Source organism: Strix uralensis, chromosome 12, assembly GCF_047716275.1.
Source record: "Strix uralensis isolate ZFMK-TIS-50842 chromosome 12, bStrUra1, whole genome shotgun sequence".
NCBI classification, from domain to species: Eukaryota; Metazoa; Chordata; class Aves; order Strigiformes; family Strigidae; genus Strix; species Strix uralensis.
The window spans coordinates 4,984,063-4,997,631 of NC_133983.1; the positions used below are offsets into that span (position 1 = coordinate 4,984,063).

At 37.0% G+C, this 13,569-nt stretch overlaps 1 protein-coding gene across 1 annotated transcript; it reads left to right on the forward strand.

Annotated features, from left to right (window-relative positions):
- Positions 1-11,100: 11,100 nt before the first annotated feature.
- Positions 11,101-13,569, forward strand: LOC141948702 (leukotriene B4 receptor 1-like). The gene has a single exon (XM_074881481.1). It carries the CDS (start codon positions 11,150-11,152, stop codon positions 12,158-12,160), a length of 1,011 nt encoding a protein of 336 aa, XP_074737582.1. The 5' UTR covers positions 11,101-11,149; the 3' UTR covers positions 12,161-13,569.

The window sequence follows — 13,569 nt, forward strand, 5'->3', positions numbered from 1 at the left end:
AGAACACAATCTGACATGCATTTGAACCCGGGGTGCAAAGATACTTTCCCTTCCTTTCCCTTCTACCTGCTTCCTCAGCACTTCACATTCACTTCCACATTGTTCCCCATGCTGCTGCTCACTAGCATTAGGACAGTAACCAAGACTTGAAATAAGTTCCTCAGTGTGTCTCAGGCTAAATTTGGTTACAGTGCAGAACAGGGCCTGAAAGAAGGGAACAAGGAGTACACAAATGCAGGCTTACGTGATTATCAACCTAGAACATCAAAGCCTAGCCATTCGCCAAGGTAGGATATCCACAATTAATAGATCCTATCACTGTCATCTCTCCTATCTTCAAACCTTTAATCTGTGTAATAGAGATCATATTACTCTTTTGGCTCACATTTAGCTAAAGCAAATCAATTCATCCTTGTAAACCATCCACGTAATAGACCTTCATAGTAAATTGTGAGGATCTAATGACTAACAAGCTGAATTGCACAATTCCTGCTCAAAGAGATTTTTTGTTAGAACCTGGGAGTGAGAAATTCTTAGCAAGAATGCTGAGACTTAAGGTACTGGGAGTTTACTCAAGATTTACTCAGAGTTGGTGTTCTGGGTTAGACTGAAGAACCTTGAAATTTAAGCTAGGCAAAACATGGAATTAAAAAAAAATAAGACAAGGTGGTGCAGGAAGATGGAAAGGGGAAATACAATTGTGTGTAGGATGAATATAGGAGGAAAAGAGTTGAAAATATAATTATGTTGTGATGAAAACTGAGTAGGTTGAACCCTCAGGGACAGCTTATGTCTTGCACAAGTTCCCATAAATTACAACAACTTCCCAGCACATTGCATGAGTGGCAGAACATGACATTTTTTGCTGTGCAGAGAAACTGTTTGCACCCTCTGAGGTAGAAAGCTAACAAGGTGGTTTTGATCTGCAGGCAGGATACTTTTCAGGTGAAGAGAAGATGTGGAGAAAAAGCACAAGTCAGCATGCTGTTATTGTAAGGCTATTTATGTTATTGTAAGTCTCACAAGACTGTAAGAGTGGCTAGGGCACAGTGACATACTTGTCAAAGAAAGCAAAAGAAATCTTATTTGTCATGTGGCATGAGTCAAACAGCAGCATTTCAGGATTCTAGCCCACATATAATGAAAAGGCAAGGAGACCACTATTCTGTTTAATAAGCAATTTCATCCAGTGTCACACCTTGTTTGGTATCCCAGTTGGGCAGGTGTCAGGGAAGTTGCTGAGAAATACAGGGCTTAGGAAATTTGCTAGCTCAAAGTTACTTCCAAAAAGACACAACACTGCTACTACTAGATCCAACTGATTCTGACAAAAGGGAACTCGTTTCTGGAAACACAAGTGTGTCTGGAAGAACTGAAACTGTTGTCAGTCATTTAGTAACTTACTGAGAGGAATGTTGGTCTTTATCTAGTCTCATTAAGGTTTCACTCACTCATTTTTGGTGCTAAATTGTTCAAACATCAAAGGATGGAAAAATGTCTGGCTCTGATCTGTAGAGAAACTTCACTTCAGCCTATAAGAAACAATCTGAGAGGTCCTCTTTGGTGGCTGCATTAAAAAATGAACCAATGAGAGTTTAACTGAGTTTAAGGGAAATGTAAAGGGGTTTTTCTTCATTTTATAATTATGGCTCTTTGGATCTGAAATGTGTATGAAATCCCACTAAAAGATGCATCTATAAAGCAAACAGTCTTCTTAGATGTGGAGATATAATGTACATAGACCACCCATTTATTTTCTATCCTTTAAATCCAGATTATCACATTAAAAACTAGGTATGAGTAGGAAAACTGACTACAGTTAAGAACCAAATAAGAAAGACCCAAATTTTAGCAAGGTTCCTTAATTAACTTTAAAAATCAAACAAAATTAAGTAACAAGATTAACAAAATAAATTGTTGAGATCTGAGTTTCAACCGTCAGTGCATGTAAAAATAAATGCCTGATCTGCTGTTTGGCTGATACCACTTTCCACAGAAAGGGATAGATAGCCTACAGATGCTTCTGTAGTGTACACAGACACTTACTATCCCATTCCTTGGGCATGTTAAGTTAAAAAGTATTGCTTGGTGATTCCTATAAGGACATCGTTCCCTTCTAGGCTGAGGGACACAGGCAGTTGGGAATGGTTAATCATGGGAAAATGGTTTAATCAGCAGCATCATGAGTAGCATTGTGGCAGGCTGTGTCAAACATGCCAGTGCAAAAATATAATTATAGGAAAATGAAGGTTGGAAGGGACTTTTGAAGGTCATTATTCTGATCCTTTTGTTCAAATCATAGCTATACTCAAACTTAGATCAGGACAGTTAATCTGATAGTTCTACTGGGCAAATAATACAAGGAGAATATCAAATGTCAATTCAAATAAAATTCCACCATTTGGTTTAACCCACTTCTGGGATTATCACTGACTGAAGGGCATTTTGAACAGGCGACAGTGAACTAACCTCCCGTGTTTTGAATGGCAAAATGATACTTCAGAGACATTTGTGCACTTGTTAGAAAGGGGAAGCTTGCCAAGGACTGCCTGTGAGAAAATGGATTTAATGGAACAACTTTTTTGTTAAATTAACATGCTATAAACAGCTTGAGATACTTTAAATATTGCTACCATGCTACATTGTCAATATGTCACTAGAATAACACTCTTAAGAGTTTCTTCGTGGTATGCTGAAAATCATTCGTGTTTGGCAGCTGGAAGTGAAGCTGCTCAGATTACAAGCTGAAGAAGTGGTGGAAAAGGCATACTGCTATCATGTGACACAAAAATTCTCTGCTGAAAGCAAGAAATACATGAGCTTTCATGTGGTAGATAAATTGGTCTCATGATTTCCTGTTAAAGGATATACCATTATGAGACAATTTCAACTCTTCTACTTGGACCTCATCCTAACATAACTTGTGAATACAGTTTTGCTGTGTTTGTGGGCTGCAAAGATGCCTTGATTAGCTGGAGAAAGCATTTGTCTCAAAGCCTCTATCTGGCTTGATTTTGTTGGATATTTCCTCATTTTGGCAAGCTGCTAGACAGTATTGATTTTTTCTGTTGTGCTTACAGATTACTGTTCTCAGATAACATAGGCTAACAATTTTCAAAATTTAAGTTCTGCTTAAATGTCTGTTTAAATTCTGGTTTTAGATGCTTTAGAGTTGTCTTCTTGATATCTGTATAACCTTGTATAGAAGGTAATATTACATGATGATAAACAATAACTTAGCAAACCACCTAAACTATAAATGCAGCCTAACATTGTTTAAAACCTGAGTCAGAGAACTAGAAGTTGGATACAGTTTGTGACTGGATCCGTGATTTGTCAGGCAGGATGACCCCTAATAATTTAATCAACTGATACTCAGCAGCAGTGTCTAGCAAGAGCCCTAGCCATGTTTCCCTACTATGTAGTCCGTTTTTCACTCAGTAACAGACCTCAAAATGTGCCAAACACGGGCACTCTGGATCAGGGTATACTGCACATAGCAAACATTTTGCTATGCCAACATGAAGTACATCCAGGTAATGTGGGGGGAACCAAGGCAGCAGAGCTATAGCAATAGTTTCAGTAATATCATGGTCAGATACCCCACAACTTGGGTAATATGTAGCAACTCAAAAGACAGGAAGACAGCAATCATGGAAAAAGTAGTCACATTTTTGCTGTGTGGGGAACAAACGGATATTAAAGAGATACCGTTCAATGCCATTGAGGACTAAATGCTTCCCACGCAGACAGGCATAACAAGACACAAATCTGCCAAGAAAAAATAATGTACACAATTAAAACTGTCTTTCATACACTACCAAATAATGACATATTTAAATCATACTTGACTTTTAATGGTTTAAGCACAGAATAGGACACAGAGCAAACAGAGATACAAAGCTCTACCAGACAGAGGACAACCTATGGTTTAAGGATTACAAGGTAATTCAAGGTAATTGCATCACATGAGGATTTCTATGATCGTGGAGCATCTGGAGTAAATGAAGGAAGAATGACACAGTGACCTTTGGAACAAAGTCTTCTAAATGCTAGAGCACAGACTGGCATTGAGTAAAAAAAAAAAAAAAAAAAAGCTAATTATTATTTTTGTAGTTTGAATGTAAACTAAACTAATCCCCAATTTAAAAAAAAAATAAGGACATTTTTGACAGTAGTTTGAGTATAGACAGCCAAGCTATTCTCCTTTTTACACTGTAGCAGTGTGAAATGGACTTGAGAATAGGGATTTTAGACGTCCATGTACCTTGGTTTCTTTCATTCTCCCTCTGCAGCACACTGCGGTTTATTTGAACTCTTGAACTTCAGAACTAGTCTGTTCCTCTGTCTCAGAGAGGATGTAAAAGAACTGAATGAAGAGAGAAGGCAACAGGGATGATGAAAAGTGTGGAACGGTTTCTACATAGGAATTGATCATGCATGCAAGAACTCTTCAGTCTGGAAATAAGTGACTGACATGTAGGGTTTAATCAAATAAGGACTATGGAAAGGATGAACAGAGATCAACTCTTCACTGTTTCTTCCGACGTATGAACTGGGGGGAGCCAGATGAAGCTAACAGGAGACCAGCAAACAAACAAAGGGAGGTGGTTCTTCACACAGCATGTATCAAAGCTGAAAGTTTACCTGGGTTCATGGGTAGATGTAGGAAGTCTACAGAGTAAATGTCCACAAAGCTTTATTAAACACACAGAAACCATACCTGGCTCAGGAAACTCCTCAGCTGTAATTGGATAAAAGCCAAAGAACATGTAGGGCAAGTATAGTCACATGTGGCTTGTTCTTACATTCTTCCCTAGGCACCTGGTTTTGGCTGCCATCAGAGGCAAGATACTAGGCTAAAAGGATTTTTTGGTCTGACTCAACACTAGAACATAAGAACGCCTAAACCCAGATCATATTACTAGGCTCAAGAGTCAAATACAAGAATAATATGAGATCAGATGACTTTAGAGTCTATTAGCCTTACATTCTATTAAAATCCGTAGGTAATTAGATTTTTAACTAAGAAACTGGTTCTAGCATTTTCTGCCAGTGAAAACACTTGCTTCATTTAATGGAGAAGTTATCATTATTCACAGCCATTTCTAATATTAAATAAAAATTCTACAGAAGCAATACGTCAAATTTCAGGATGATAGAAAATTATCTGTGCCTGAAGATTGCATATCTTACAGTTTTTCCACCCAATATCTTATGTGTGTGTGTTTAGTAAATAGCTGTTACTCTAGCTGTGTGTGGCATCTCAGAATTAATCCTGACTACTTTTTATTTCAGATTAAGAATGCTTGGAGAAGATAATTCTGAAGAGCAGCATGGTACAACGTGCTAGTTTCTCTAGCCATGCAGAACAATGTACCAGGTATGCTAATTACTAAGTGACTGAGGGCTCAGTGTTCCTCTGCAAGTTTCTTTAGCTAACACACCTATGGTGGCTGCTATAGAGCAGGAAAAAATCCTTGTATTCCTCATAAAATTAGTACAATCTTTCTACTTTCAGCACAGTTAACCAGCCTCCTGATGTAAGGCCACAAAACCAAGACTTCATGTCACACTAGGGCCCAAGCTAGTGTCTCAATGCTCGTGCATTAAAGGAATTAAATAAGACTTGGAAGCTGCTCAAATCTGCTGGGCAGGGTTGTTTCACAACATGAGAGATCACAATTTGATCTGCTTTTCAAAGAGACTACAAGAACACACTAATGGAAACAACAGTGAAGGAACAATTGCTAATATCATTACCAAACTTTCTGAACTTTGTTACTTCAGAGGCATAAAAATTTAAATCAGCTTCCAAGTTATTTTTGTAGTGGAGGGAGCTGCCCTTATTGTATTAATTACAGCAGAATGTAACATTAGGAATGGACATACAGCAAAACAGAACTAAGAGAGCTGGAAATAGGAGTATTTAGAAAATAACATGATCCGCAAGACAGAAAAGTCGTTGTGTTTTTTATCTATAAAGTTATCAATAAAGTAGAAACAATATTGAAATCTAAGTCACAATCATCTAACCTTCTTACACAAAAGAATCAGTTCTATGGGTCTCAGCCTTGAACGCTGTGCACCAGAGAAAGGCTGGGCCTCTGTGGCCTGCAGTCTTAGCTGGAAAACCAACCGGTGGTTCGCCAGGGCCACCCTGTGTTGCAAATACGTAACTACATGGACAGATCCTTTTACGTAAGAGTACGCTGTAAGAAATAGTGTATGCCTGGTTTACGTGCAAAACAACAGTTACCATCTGTCGCTGCAGCACGTGCACAACAAAGTATGTGTTTGGGGTTTTTTAATCACAGGTCCTTCACTAAGAGATGCGCTGCTCAAGACTTTCTTTCATTACACTGCTGAATAACGAAAAGAGACATTGATCCTATAGTAATAAAATATTTACATGCAATCCCCGCAAACGAGGTAGGAATGGCAGTAGGTTTAGCTAAAGAATAAAGAAAAAACAAGTAACATTTGGCAGCAAATCATCGAAGCAGTGTTTGTCATCAGTAATTAATTACTCAAAAGGAAGAGTATGTAAACAATGTATTTGATTTACTCAGTAGCAATTGTGGTGCCAGATATGCTTGTGTAGATAAGGATTCTGGCTAGCAACAGTTTGTGTACATACAAACAGCAACTTAGTGATAACTGGTTTAGAACAGACCAAAGTCTCACCTTAAATTGTAACAAAACTATACATTTATTGTTTGAAAGCTTGTACTATGAATAACAGGAAATTAAAACTATATACATACATAATAATGTTGAGAAAAGATATTTTAAAGTTTTTCCATAATCTCTGCGTAATTGTTACTCATATTCCTGTTTATAGTCAGAATTATAGTCCTCCACTATCTTAATTAGCACCTCTACTCTCATGAACCTGTCTGTACAAGGAAAATATTTCACCATATACTTAAATAATTTCACAACTGCTGAAAACATGTTCTGATTGTCTGTGATCATTCTGTTAGGGTAAGAAAGGTACCAACACGTATTGATGCACGTACAACAGGTGCCTTGTAAGCACTCCTCCTGTCACAAGTTCTAAAGCAGTTTTCCCTGAACATAACAAAACAGGAAATCTTTTCTCTGACCAGTCCTATAAAACTATCGTTATTTGCTACTGAGCTGGGTAAGGGATAGAATTTTGTGATATTATTAGAAGACTGATTAACAACAATGCACACAGCACAGAGTATTTCAAACTTTCTATTTATAGTGCAAGGTACACATCTTTTATTACATTCTGGAACTCATCCCAGCATAGCTCTTCACTAAGTTGTTTTCTCTGGTGATAAAGAAGCACTGAGAGTGTTCTCATTTGTACTTGCTACCTCATGGGCTGCTGTCACAAACAGTGTTTGCAAGAGCTTAGAAATGTCTGGTATATGTCTATTCCTACACTGCACTTCCCTCTGCAGTAGTTGCAGAGCAGAGACATGATTAGCTGCTGCACACCACCGCGAGATCCCATTGATATAGGAGACCCTTCTGTAATCCAGAAAGCAACATTTAGATCAGCTATGAACTAGTCCATAATTCTCTGACCAAGGCAAAGTGTGCCACTTTCACACTGTTGTTAATAGTGCCATTGGACTGAGTTTGTTGTAAAACAGCTATACCAATCCTGCAAATACTACCTTGTTGCCATGGCTGAAGGACTAAGGGGTTTAGACTAGGAACTTCCTCCCTTCAGCATCAGCAGGCACACAAGGTTACTAACATCAGTTTCCAGCATCTCAGCAGATATATGATACTTGGTGATCATTATTCTACAATCACTTAGTAGACAGACATCCAGGGGATCCTTCTGAAGACAAAAATTAGAGAGGATTTTAAGTCTTTTTTGGTACAGCTATTCATACAAGTTACACGATACGGATTTCCCATGCATCAGCTACTCTGTAAATTGTTACAGGCATGCTCTTACAGTGTGGGGGGATGGAAGCACTTTGAGCAGAGGCTGTAAGCCCAAAGGCTCTCAGCATCTTGAGGTGAAATTCTGATTCTCAGAATAAATATGAAAAGCTGGAAATATCAATTATAATTTATTTTGTGGTCTTAACACAGCTGTCTGAAAATGCTCAGTGGTAAATTAAGAGATCATCCACCAGAGGGAAGCTCGTGCATGCATACAAAGAAAAATAAATAATGCAAAGGGTGAATGAAACACTCCCCTAATATTCAAGCCAAAGCAAATTCTATTCAAAATGTTTCTTAGCAGTAGCATAAACTTCTTGAGCTTGGAAATTATTTGTCAATCTAAAGGTAACAAAGTTTCCTGTGTTAATGACTGAATTGTTGCACTACATACACACAAAAAACTTCACAGATTTAGATTTTTTTTAAAAAAAAAACCCACAGAAATGCAGCCTAATTTCACTGCTGTTAATAGAATTAGACCAGAGCGTATGTGGTCAGAAGTCCAACTGCATGTTCTACATTAAAAGCCCCACCCACAACTGGTCATTAGAATGAGTAAGATACTGAGTTATTTAGCCACTGTTGTGTTTAGCATGTTATTGAACGTACTACACTGCTCCCCTTGTTAATGGGGATATTTGTTAAATTTCCCATAAAGTTCGTGTACTAGTGTAAATTTGACAAATAACAGTTACTATTAGAGAATATTAAAGACAACTAACAATCTGAAGTTTTCACAGTAATCCAGCAGTCACACAGAGCTCTTCAGAAACATGCTCCCTAGCTAATGTTAACTCCAATGTCTGTAATATTAAGTCTAATAGCCTGTCTTCAGAGTCTTACTCAAGGAAGTCTTAGCATTTCAACACCTGTCTGGGATCTTTTTTGAAACAGAAATCCCAGACTGTTGCTGCATTTCTAAGATTAATTTGTTTTCTTGTTTAAATGAAAGATAAAGCCAGAGGCAGAGGCCATCTGGCAAGTAAACTTTGAAGTGGAGAAACATGTTTCTGAAAAATGTAGGGAAAGACACTTCAGAAGTTCAACCAGATCCATACACCACTGGATCAGAACTATGCTAATGCTGATACCAATAGTTGTACAGGCAACTGCTCTTTGCCACCAAAAGTAAAGTTTTAAAGAGGAAAATCTTACAGAGGTGTCACCCAGTGCTACAGGAACATACGGGTTTTTTTAGGGATCCTTGGTAGAATGAAGACTGGCCACAAGGTTGTAGTTACAATTAGAGCTTTATTATGACATAAAAATTTTAATTATCAGCATAGCTTATTGTAATCTACAATTTCTAGCAGTCAGCATAGCTTATTGTTACACAGAATTTTTAGCAATTATCATAGCTTTCAGTTAAGCAGAATTTCTAGTAATCGGTATAGCTTTCTTATTATTTAGAGTCTGTAGTTACCTAGGCTTTTGGTCACATGGGCCCTCTGCAGATCACTTCAAATTCTTAATAATCAGTGTGATGCAATAATCATAATCTAGATTCAGACTTTACCTAAAAGAACCTGCCTGTACCTGTGGCATTGGGTGACAAGAGGTACTGGGCCTCTCTCTTTGATTTCCCGCCCTCCAATAAAAACCTGCAACTTAGTTCAATCTAGATATGCCACTGGCAATAAATTATTAAAGAGCCCTTCCAAAGTTACTTCTGGAGAAATAAAGATGTGTATAAAGGTGATTTCATTAGAAGAAGAGACATTGCCCAGCACTTCCTTTCATTAGTTGATTTTCACAAGTGGTTTTCAAAAATTCCCTTTAGAATACAAACAACTGGTTTGTGTTTTTCCCCTACCCAATCTGTCTTAAGTGTAGTTAAAAATAAAAGGAACTAGAATCATGTATCAGATTAAATCCAAATTAAAATCTTTATTACACAAATAGTATTTTGAAGATATAATACTTGGCTTCAGTGGAGTTATTCTGGATTTGCTTTTGATCTCATTATACTCTTATGAGATCAAAAACAGCTAAGCTGATTTGGGGGAGATGGTGTTGCCATCCTTTCTCCATGATGAAAGATACTTTTCAACGTAATATTATGCACTACATTTACCTGGTTTGTAAAATTTACCTCAACACTTAGGGAAATAATCTGTATCACAGTCTTAAATTTAAGAGAGAGCGCTATGTGTAACTCCTTTTTTTGTGCATCTTTTTTATGGAAAATACCCTTCCAGTTTCACTTCTGTGACTCTTGAACATTTCTGTTCGTGCTGCTGTTTTAGTTCCTCCTTTAACTTTTTAGAAATGAACTTCAAAAGATGTTTCGACATCAGGATAACAAAATATTTTCATATTCTTTGGCCAGACACTGAAGAATTTAGGATTCACACAGGATTTGAATACTGCACTGACTACCAAGTTTCCTAGGAGATAAAGCTGCTGGTGCAGCAGGAGTACAATGTAATAATGTATTTTCTGTCTGGCACTGAGCATTTCCTCCTATAACCCTATATTCAGATTATTCTGATGCTTATTGTTTGGCTAAAGGACTGTAATTTCCCAGAGCGTTAGAAATACAACTCCCACCTGCTTTATTGTATCAGTACAGTCTCACTATAGGACAAATGTTGATTTCCATTATGCCAGTGTATTTCTAAAGCATGATTGACTGTTTTCTGCTGAATTAAAAAAGATGACATGAAAGCAATAAGCATAAATTTTTATGCTTTGGAATGGAATTTCATGTCAAATACCTAATGCACATTTGTGGTTTATCTGCCACCCTTCTTTTTTTTGGCTTATATAAAATAAAATGTTGAGTTATTCATACAAGCAAGAGTAGAAAAGCATAAAGAGGGTTTCTTTCTCCTCATAGCTGTTCATTAGATCAGTAACTTTAACAAAGTAGCAAGCTTCTTTGAATAGGGACACTTTTGAAAGACCACCGACATGCTTTAAAAGCTGCTGAAGTATATACGTCTGTATAACTAAAAGCAAAGTCAGGTGCTGCACTGTATTTTTATTTTTGCTTTGTATGCAGAAATGCACACTGTCTTCCTAAACAACAGGAACTGCCATATGTGGTCAGATGTTTGTAAAAGAGAGCTTTAGGATGTGAGCAGATATGACGTACTAGTCTACAGAATATCGGTTAGAGAACTTTCTCTAGAGTAGTCATCTTCAAATAAAAGCAGAGTGCAAAGCACTGAGGATATTGGCAGCCAAGAACAACTGAAAAATTTCCAGTATGAGTCAAACTGAGGAAAGCAGCATCCACTCAACATGGAATATTGTGAGGTCAGTAGTCTGCATAATACTGAGCTTGTCATTTATTATCGGGACCCCTGGAAATTGCATCGTCATCTGGACTGTTTGTACCAAAATGAAACAAGTATCTCCTTCAGTCCTGCTGATCCTGAACCTGGCCATTGCAGATGTCCTTGTACTGATTACCTTACCAATTTGGATTTACTCTTTCGCTGACTCATGGGTTTTTGGAGTAATCTTCTGCAAAATACTGGTTTTCATTATTTACTGCAGCATGTATGCTAGTATATTTCTAATTACAGCACTGAGCTTGGAGCGGTTAATGGCTGTGTTTTACCCTTTCACAATTCAAAGATACAAAACAAAAGAAAAGATTTCTTTGGTCATGTTCCTCATTTGGTTCCTGTCTATTACTTTTGGCATTTCTGTCATTCCATTTCAAGAGACAGAAGAAATGAACGGCGGACTACTATGCACATGTCGCAACTACTCTTCTAATAGACAGAAAGTGTCGTATCTTTTGCTGGAGACTCTTGCAGGTTTTGTAATCCCTTTTTTAATTATTTGCACTTGTTACATGTGTGTTGCGAGAAGAATAAGCAGAATGAGTTACCAATCTAAGCAGCGATCGGAACGGCTCATCGCCAGCATTGTGGTGGCATTCATTTTGTGCTGGTTCCCTCATCATCTCTTTAACATCCTAGATATTATTTCAATTCAGATAGAACTCTCTAACGAGGAAATGTCTTTGGCATTGGATGAAATTGTAAGCAGAGGAGTGTACATCTCTGGAGCACTTGTATTCATCAGTAGCTGTATTAACCCTCTACTTTATGCTTTTGCTGCACGAAGATTTCAGAATCACCTGAGATTTGCCAAGATATCGAAGCTGTTTGAACAGATGAGTCAGACTGTAACAGAGGAAGACAAGAAAAAAAGTTTGGTTGTAACCAAACAAGAAGATACTTTACTAAACACGGAAAATCTCTAACAAAGAACATAGACTTAGTGAATAATGTGATTCTGTGTCATTCCTTCAGTAGTTCTTTCTCCTCATGCTCTCAGTTTCATTTATTAAGCAGTCCAGGTAAAGCTAGAGACAGGTAAATGTTTTTTGTTTTTGTTTTGCGTGTTACAAAAGAATTGACATTGACAACCTAGTTCAGTTCCTGAGTTACTATCCACATCATGAAATCAGCACTATTTCACTGGTGCTGAGAATCTCACCAAGGTGGCTAGAAGCTCAAAGTGTAAGGAACACAGAATTTTAACTTTCCATTATAATTATTTGTCATTTCTAGAAAATCTGTGTGCAGAAAACAGAAAATGACTATGTGTGGAAAACAGAAGCTTTGAAAGTTTAAAACTAAGTTTTCCTTCAGAAAAAAATGTTAGATGCTCAAAAGTCCTTACATAATCTAAAGTTTTAAGAGAGCATAGTTAAATTTTTGATACAGGAAATGGTTTTAAAGTATATTAACAACACACAAAACTCTTTTGGGTAGATTAAAAATATAAAGTTATGTTTATTCATTGCTTTATTTAGGTTTGAAAGTAATAAGGGTTGGTTACACAGGCAAGCTCATTTACTGAACTGTCTTGTGTTAATAGGTTTTAACAAATAAAATGTGAAGTGTGACATGCCTCCAGAAAAAAACAGGAGGTACGAGAATTTTGTGTTGTATGGCAAACATTATTACAGACTTAATGCTATATTTGATGTCAAATACATTGCACACTTCAGTGGCAATTAAACTATTGATATATTAAATACACATGCTATGACTATCCTCAAAACGTTTGATTCCGTTAATCTTCCAAGATGCCTATTAAATTATGGAGGAACTGGATCAGGCTCTGGTGGTAGGGAAGGAGAGATCCTTGATACTATTTTTTATGGGTAAGAAAATTATGGTAGCAGTACAAAGTGTCTAATATCATAAGAACTTCACCTTGTAAATAAAGCATTATTTTTTCTTCTTTTGTAGTATAGAGTGGACTTTGCCATAAGAAACCAATAAATTTAGCGCTTGAAAGGACCTTACTTTAGTTTTGTGAAAGTGTGGAAAAACTGCATGGCATCGAGTGTTTGCTTTTGAAGTTTTTTAAATTTCAATTATGCCGAACATTTTTTGTGCTTGCTCTTGCTTATTTTTAAGTCAATAAGCTGTAACAAGATCAAGATAACTGCTGATTACTATGAAACTTATTGTAAGTCCCTGTACATTGCTCTGGACAGCTGCTAAATAGCTATGTTACTCATCCTTACAAAGAAATTACAAATATTAACTAGAACTTAAATTTTCAAAATCTGATTATGTAACAATCAAGGGTATTTGAGTTGTATTAATTTAGCTTGTAAATGGAAATAAACCTGGGGAAGTAAAATCCTTACCTGTT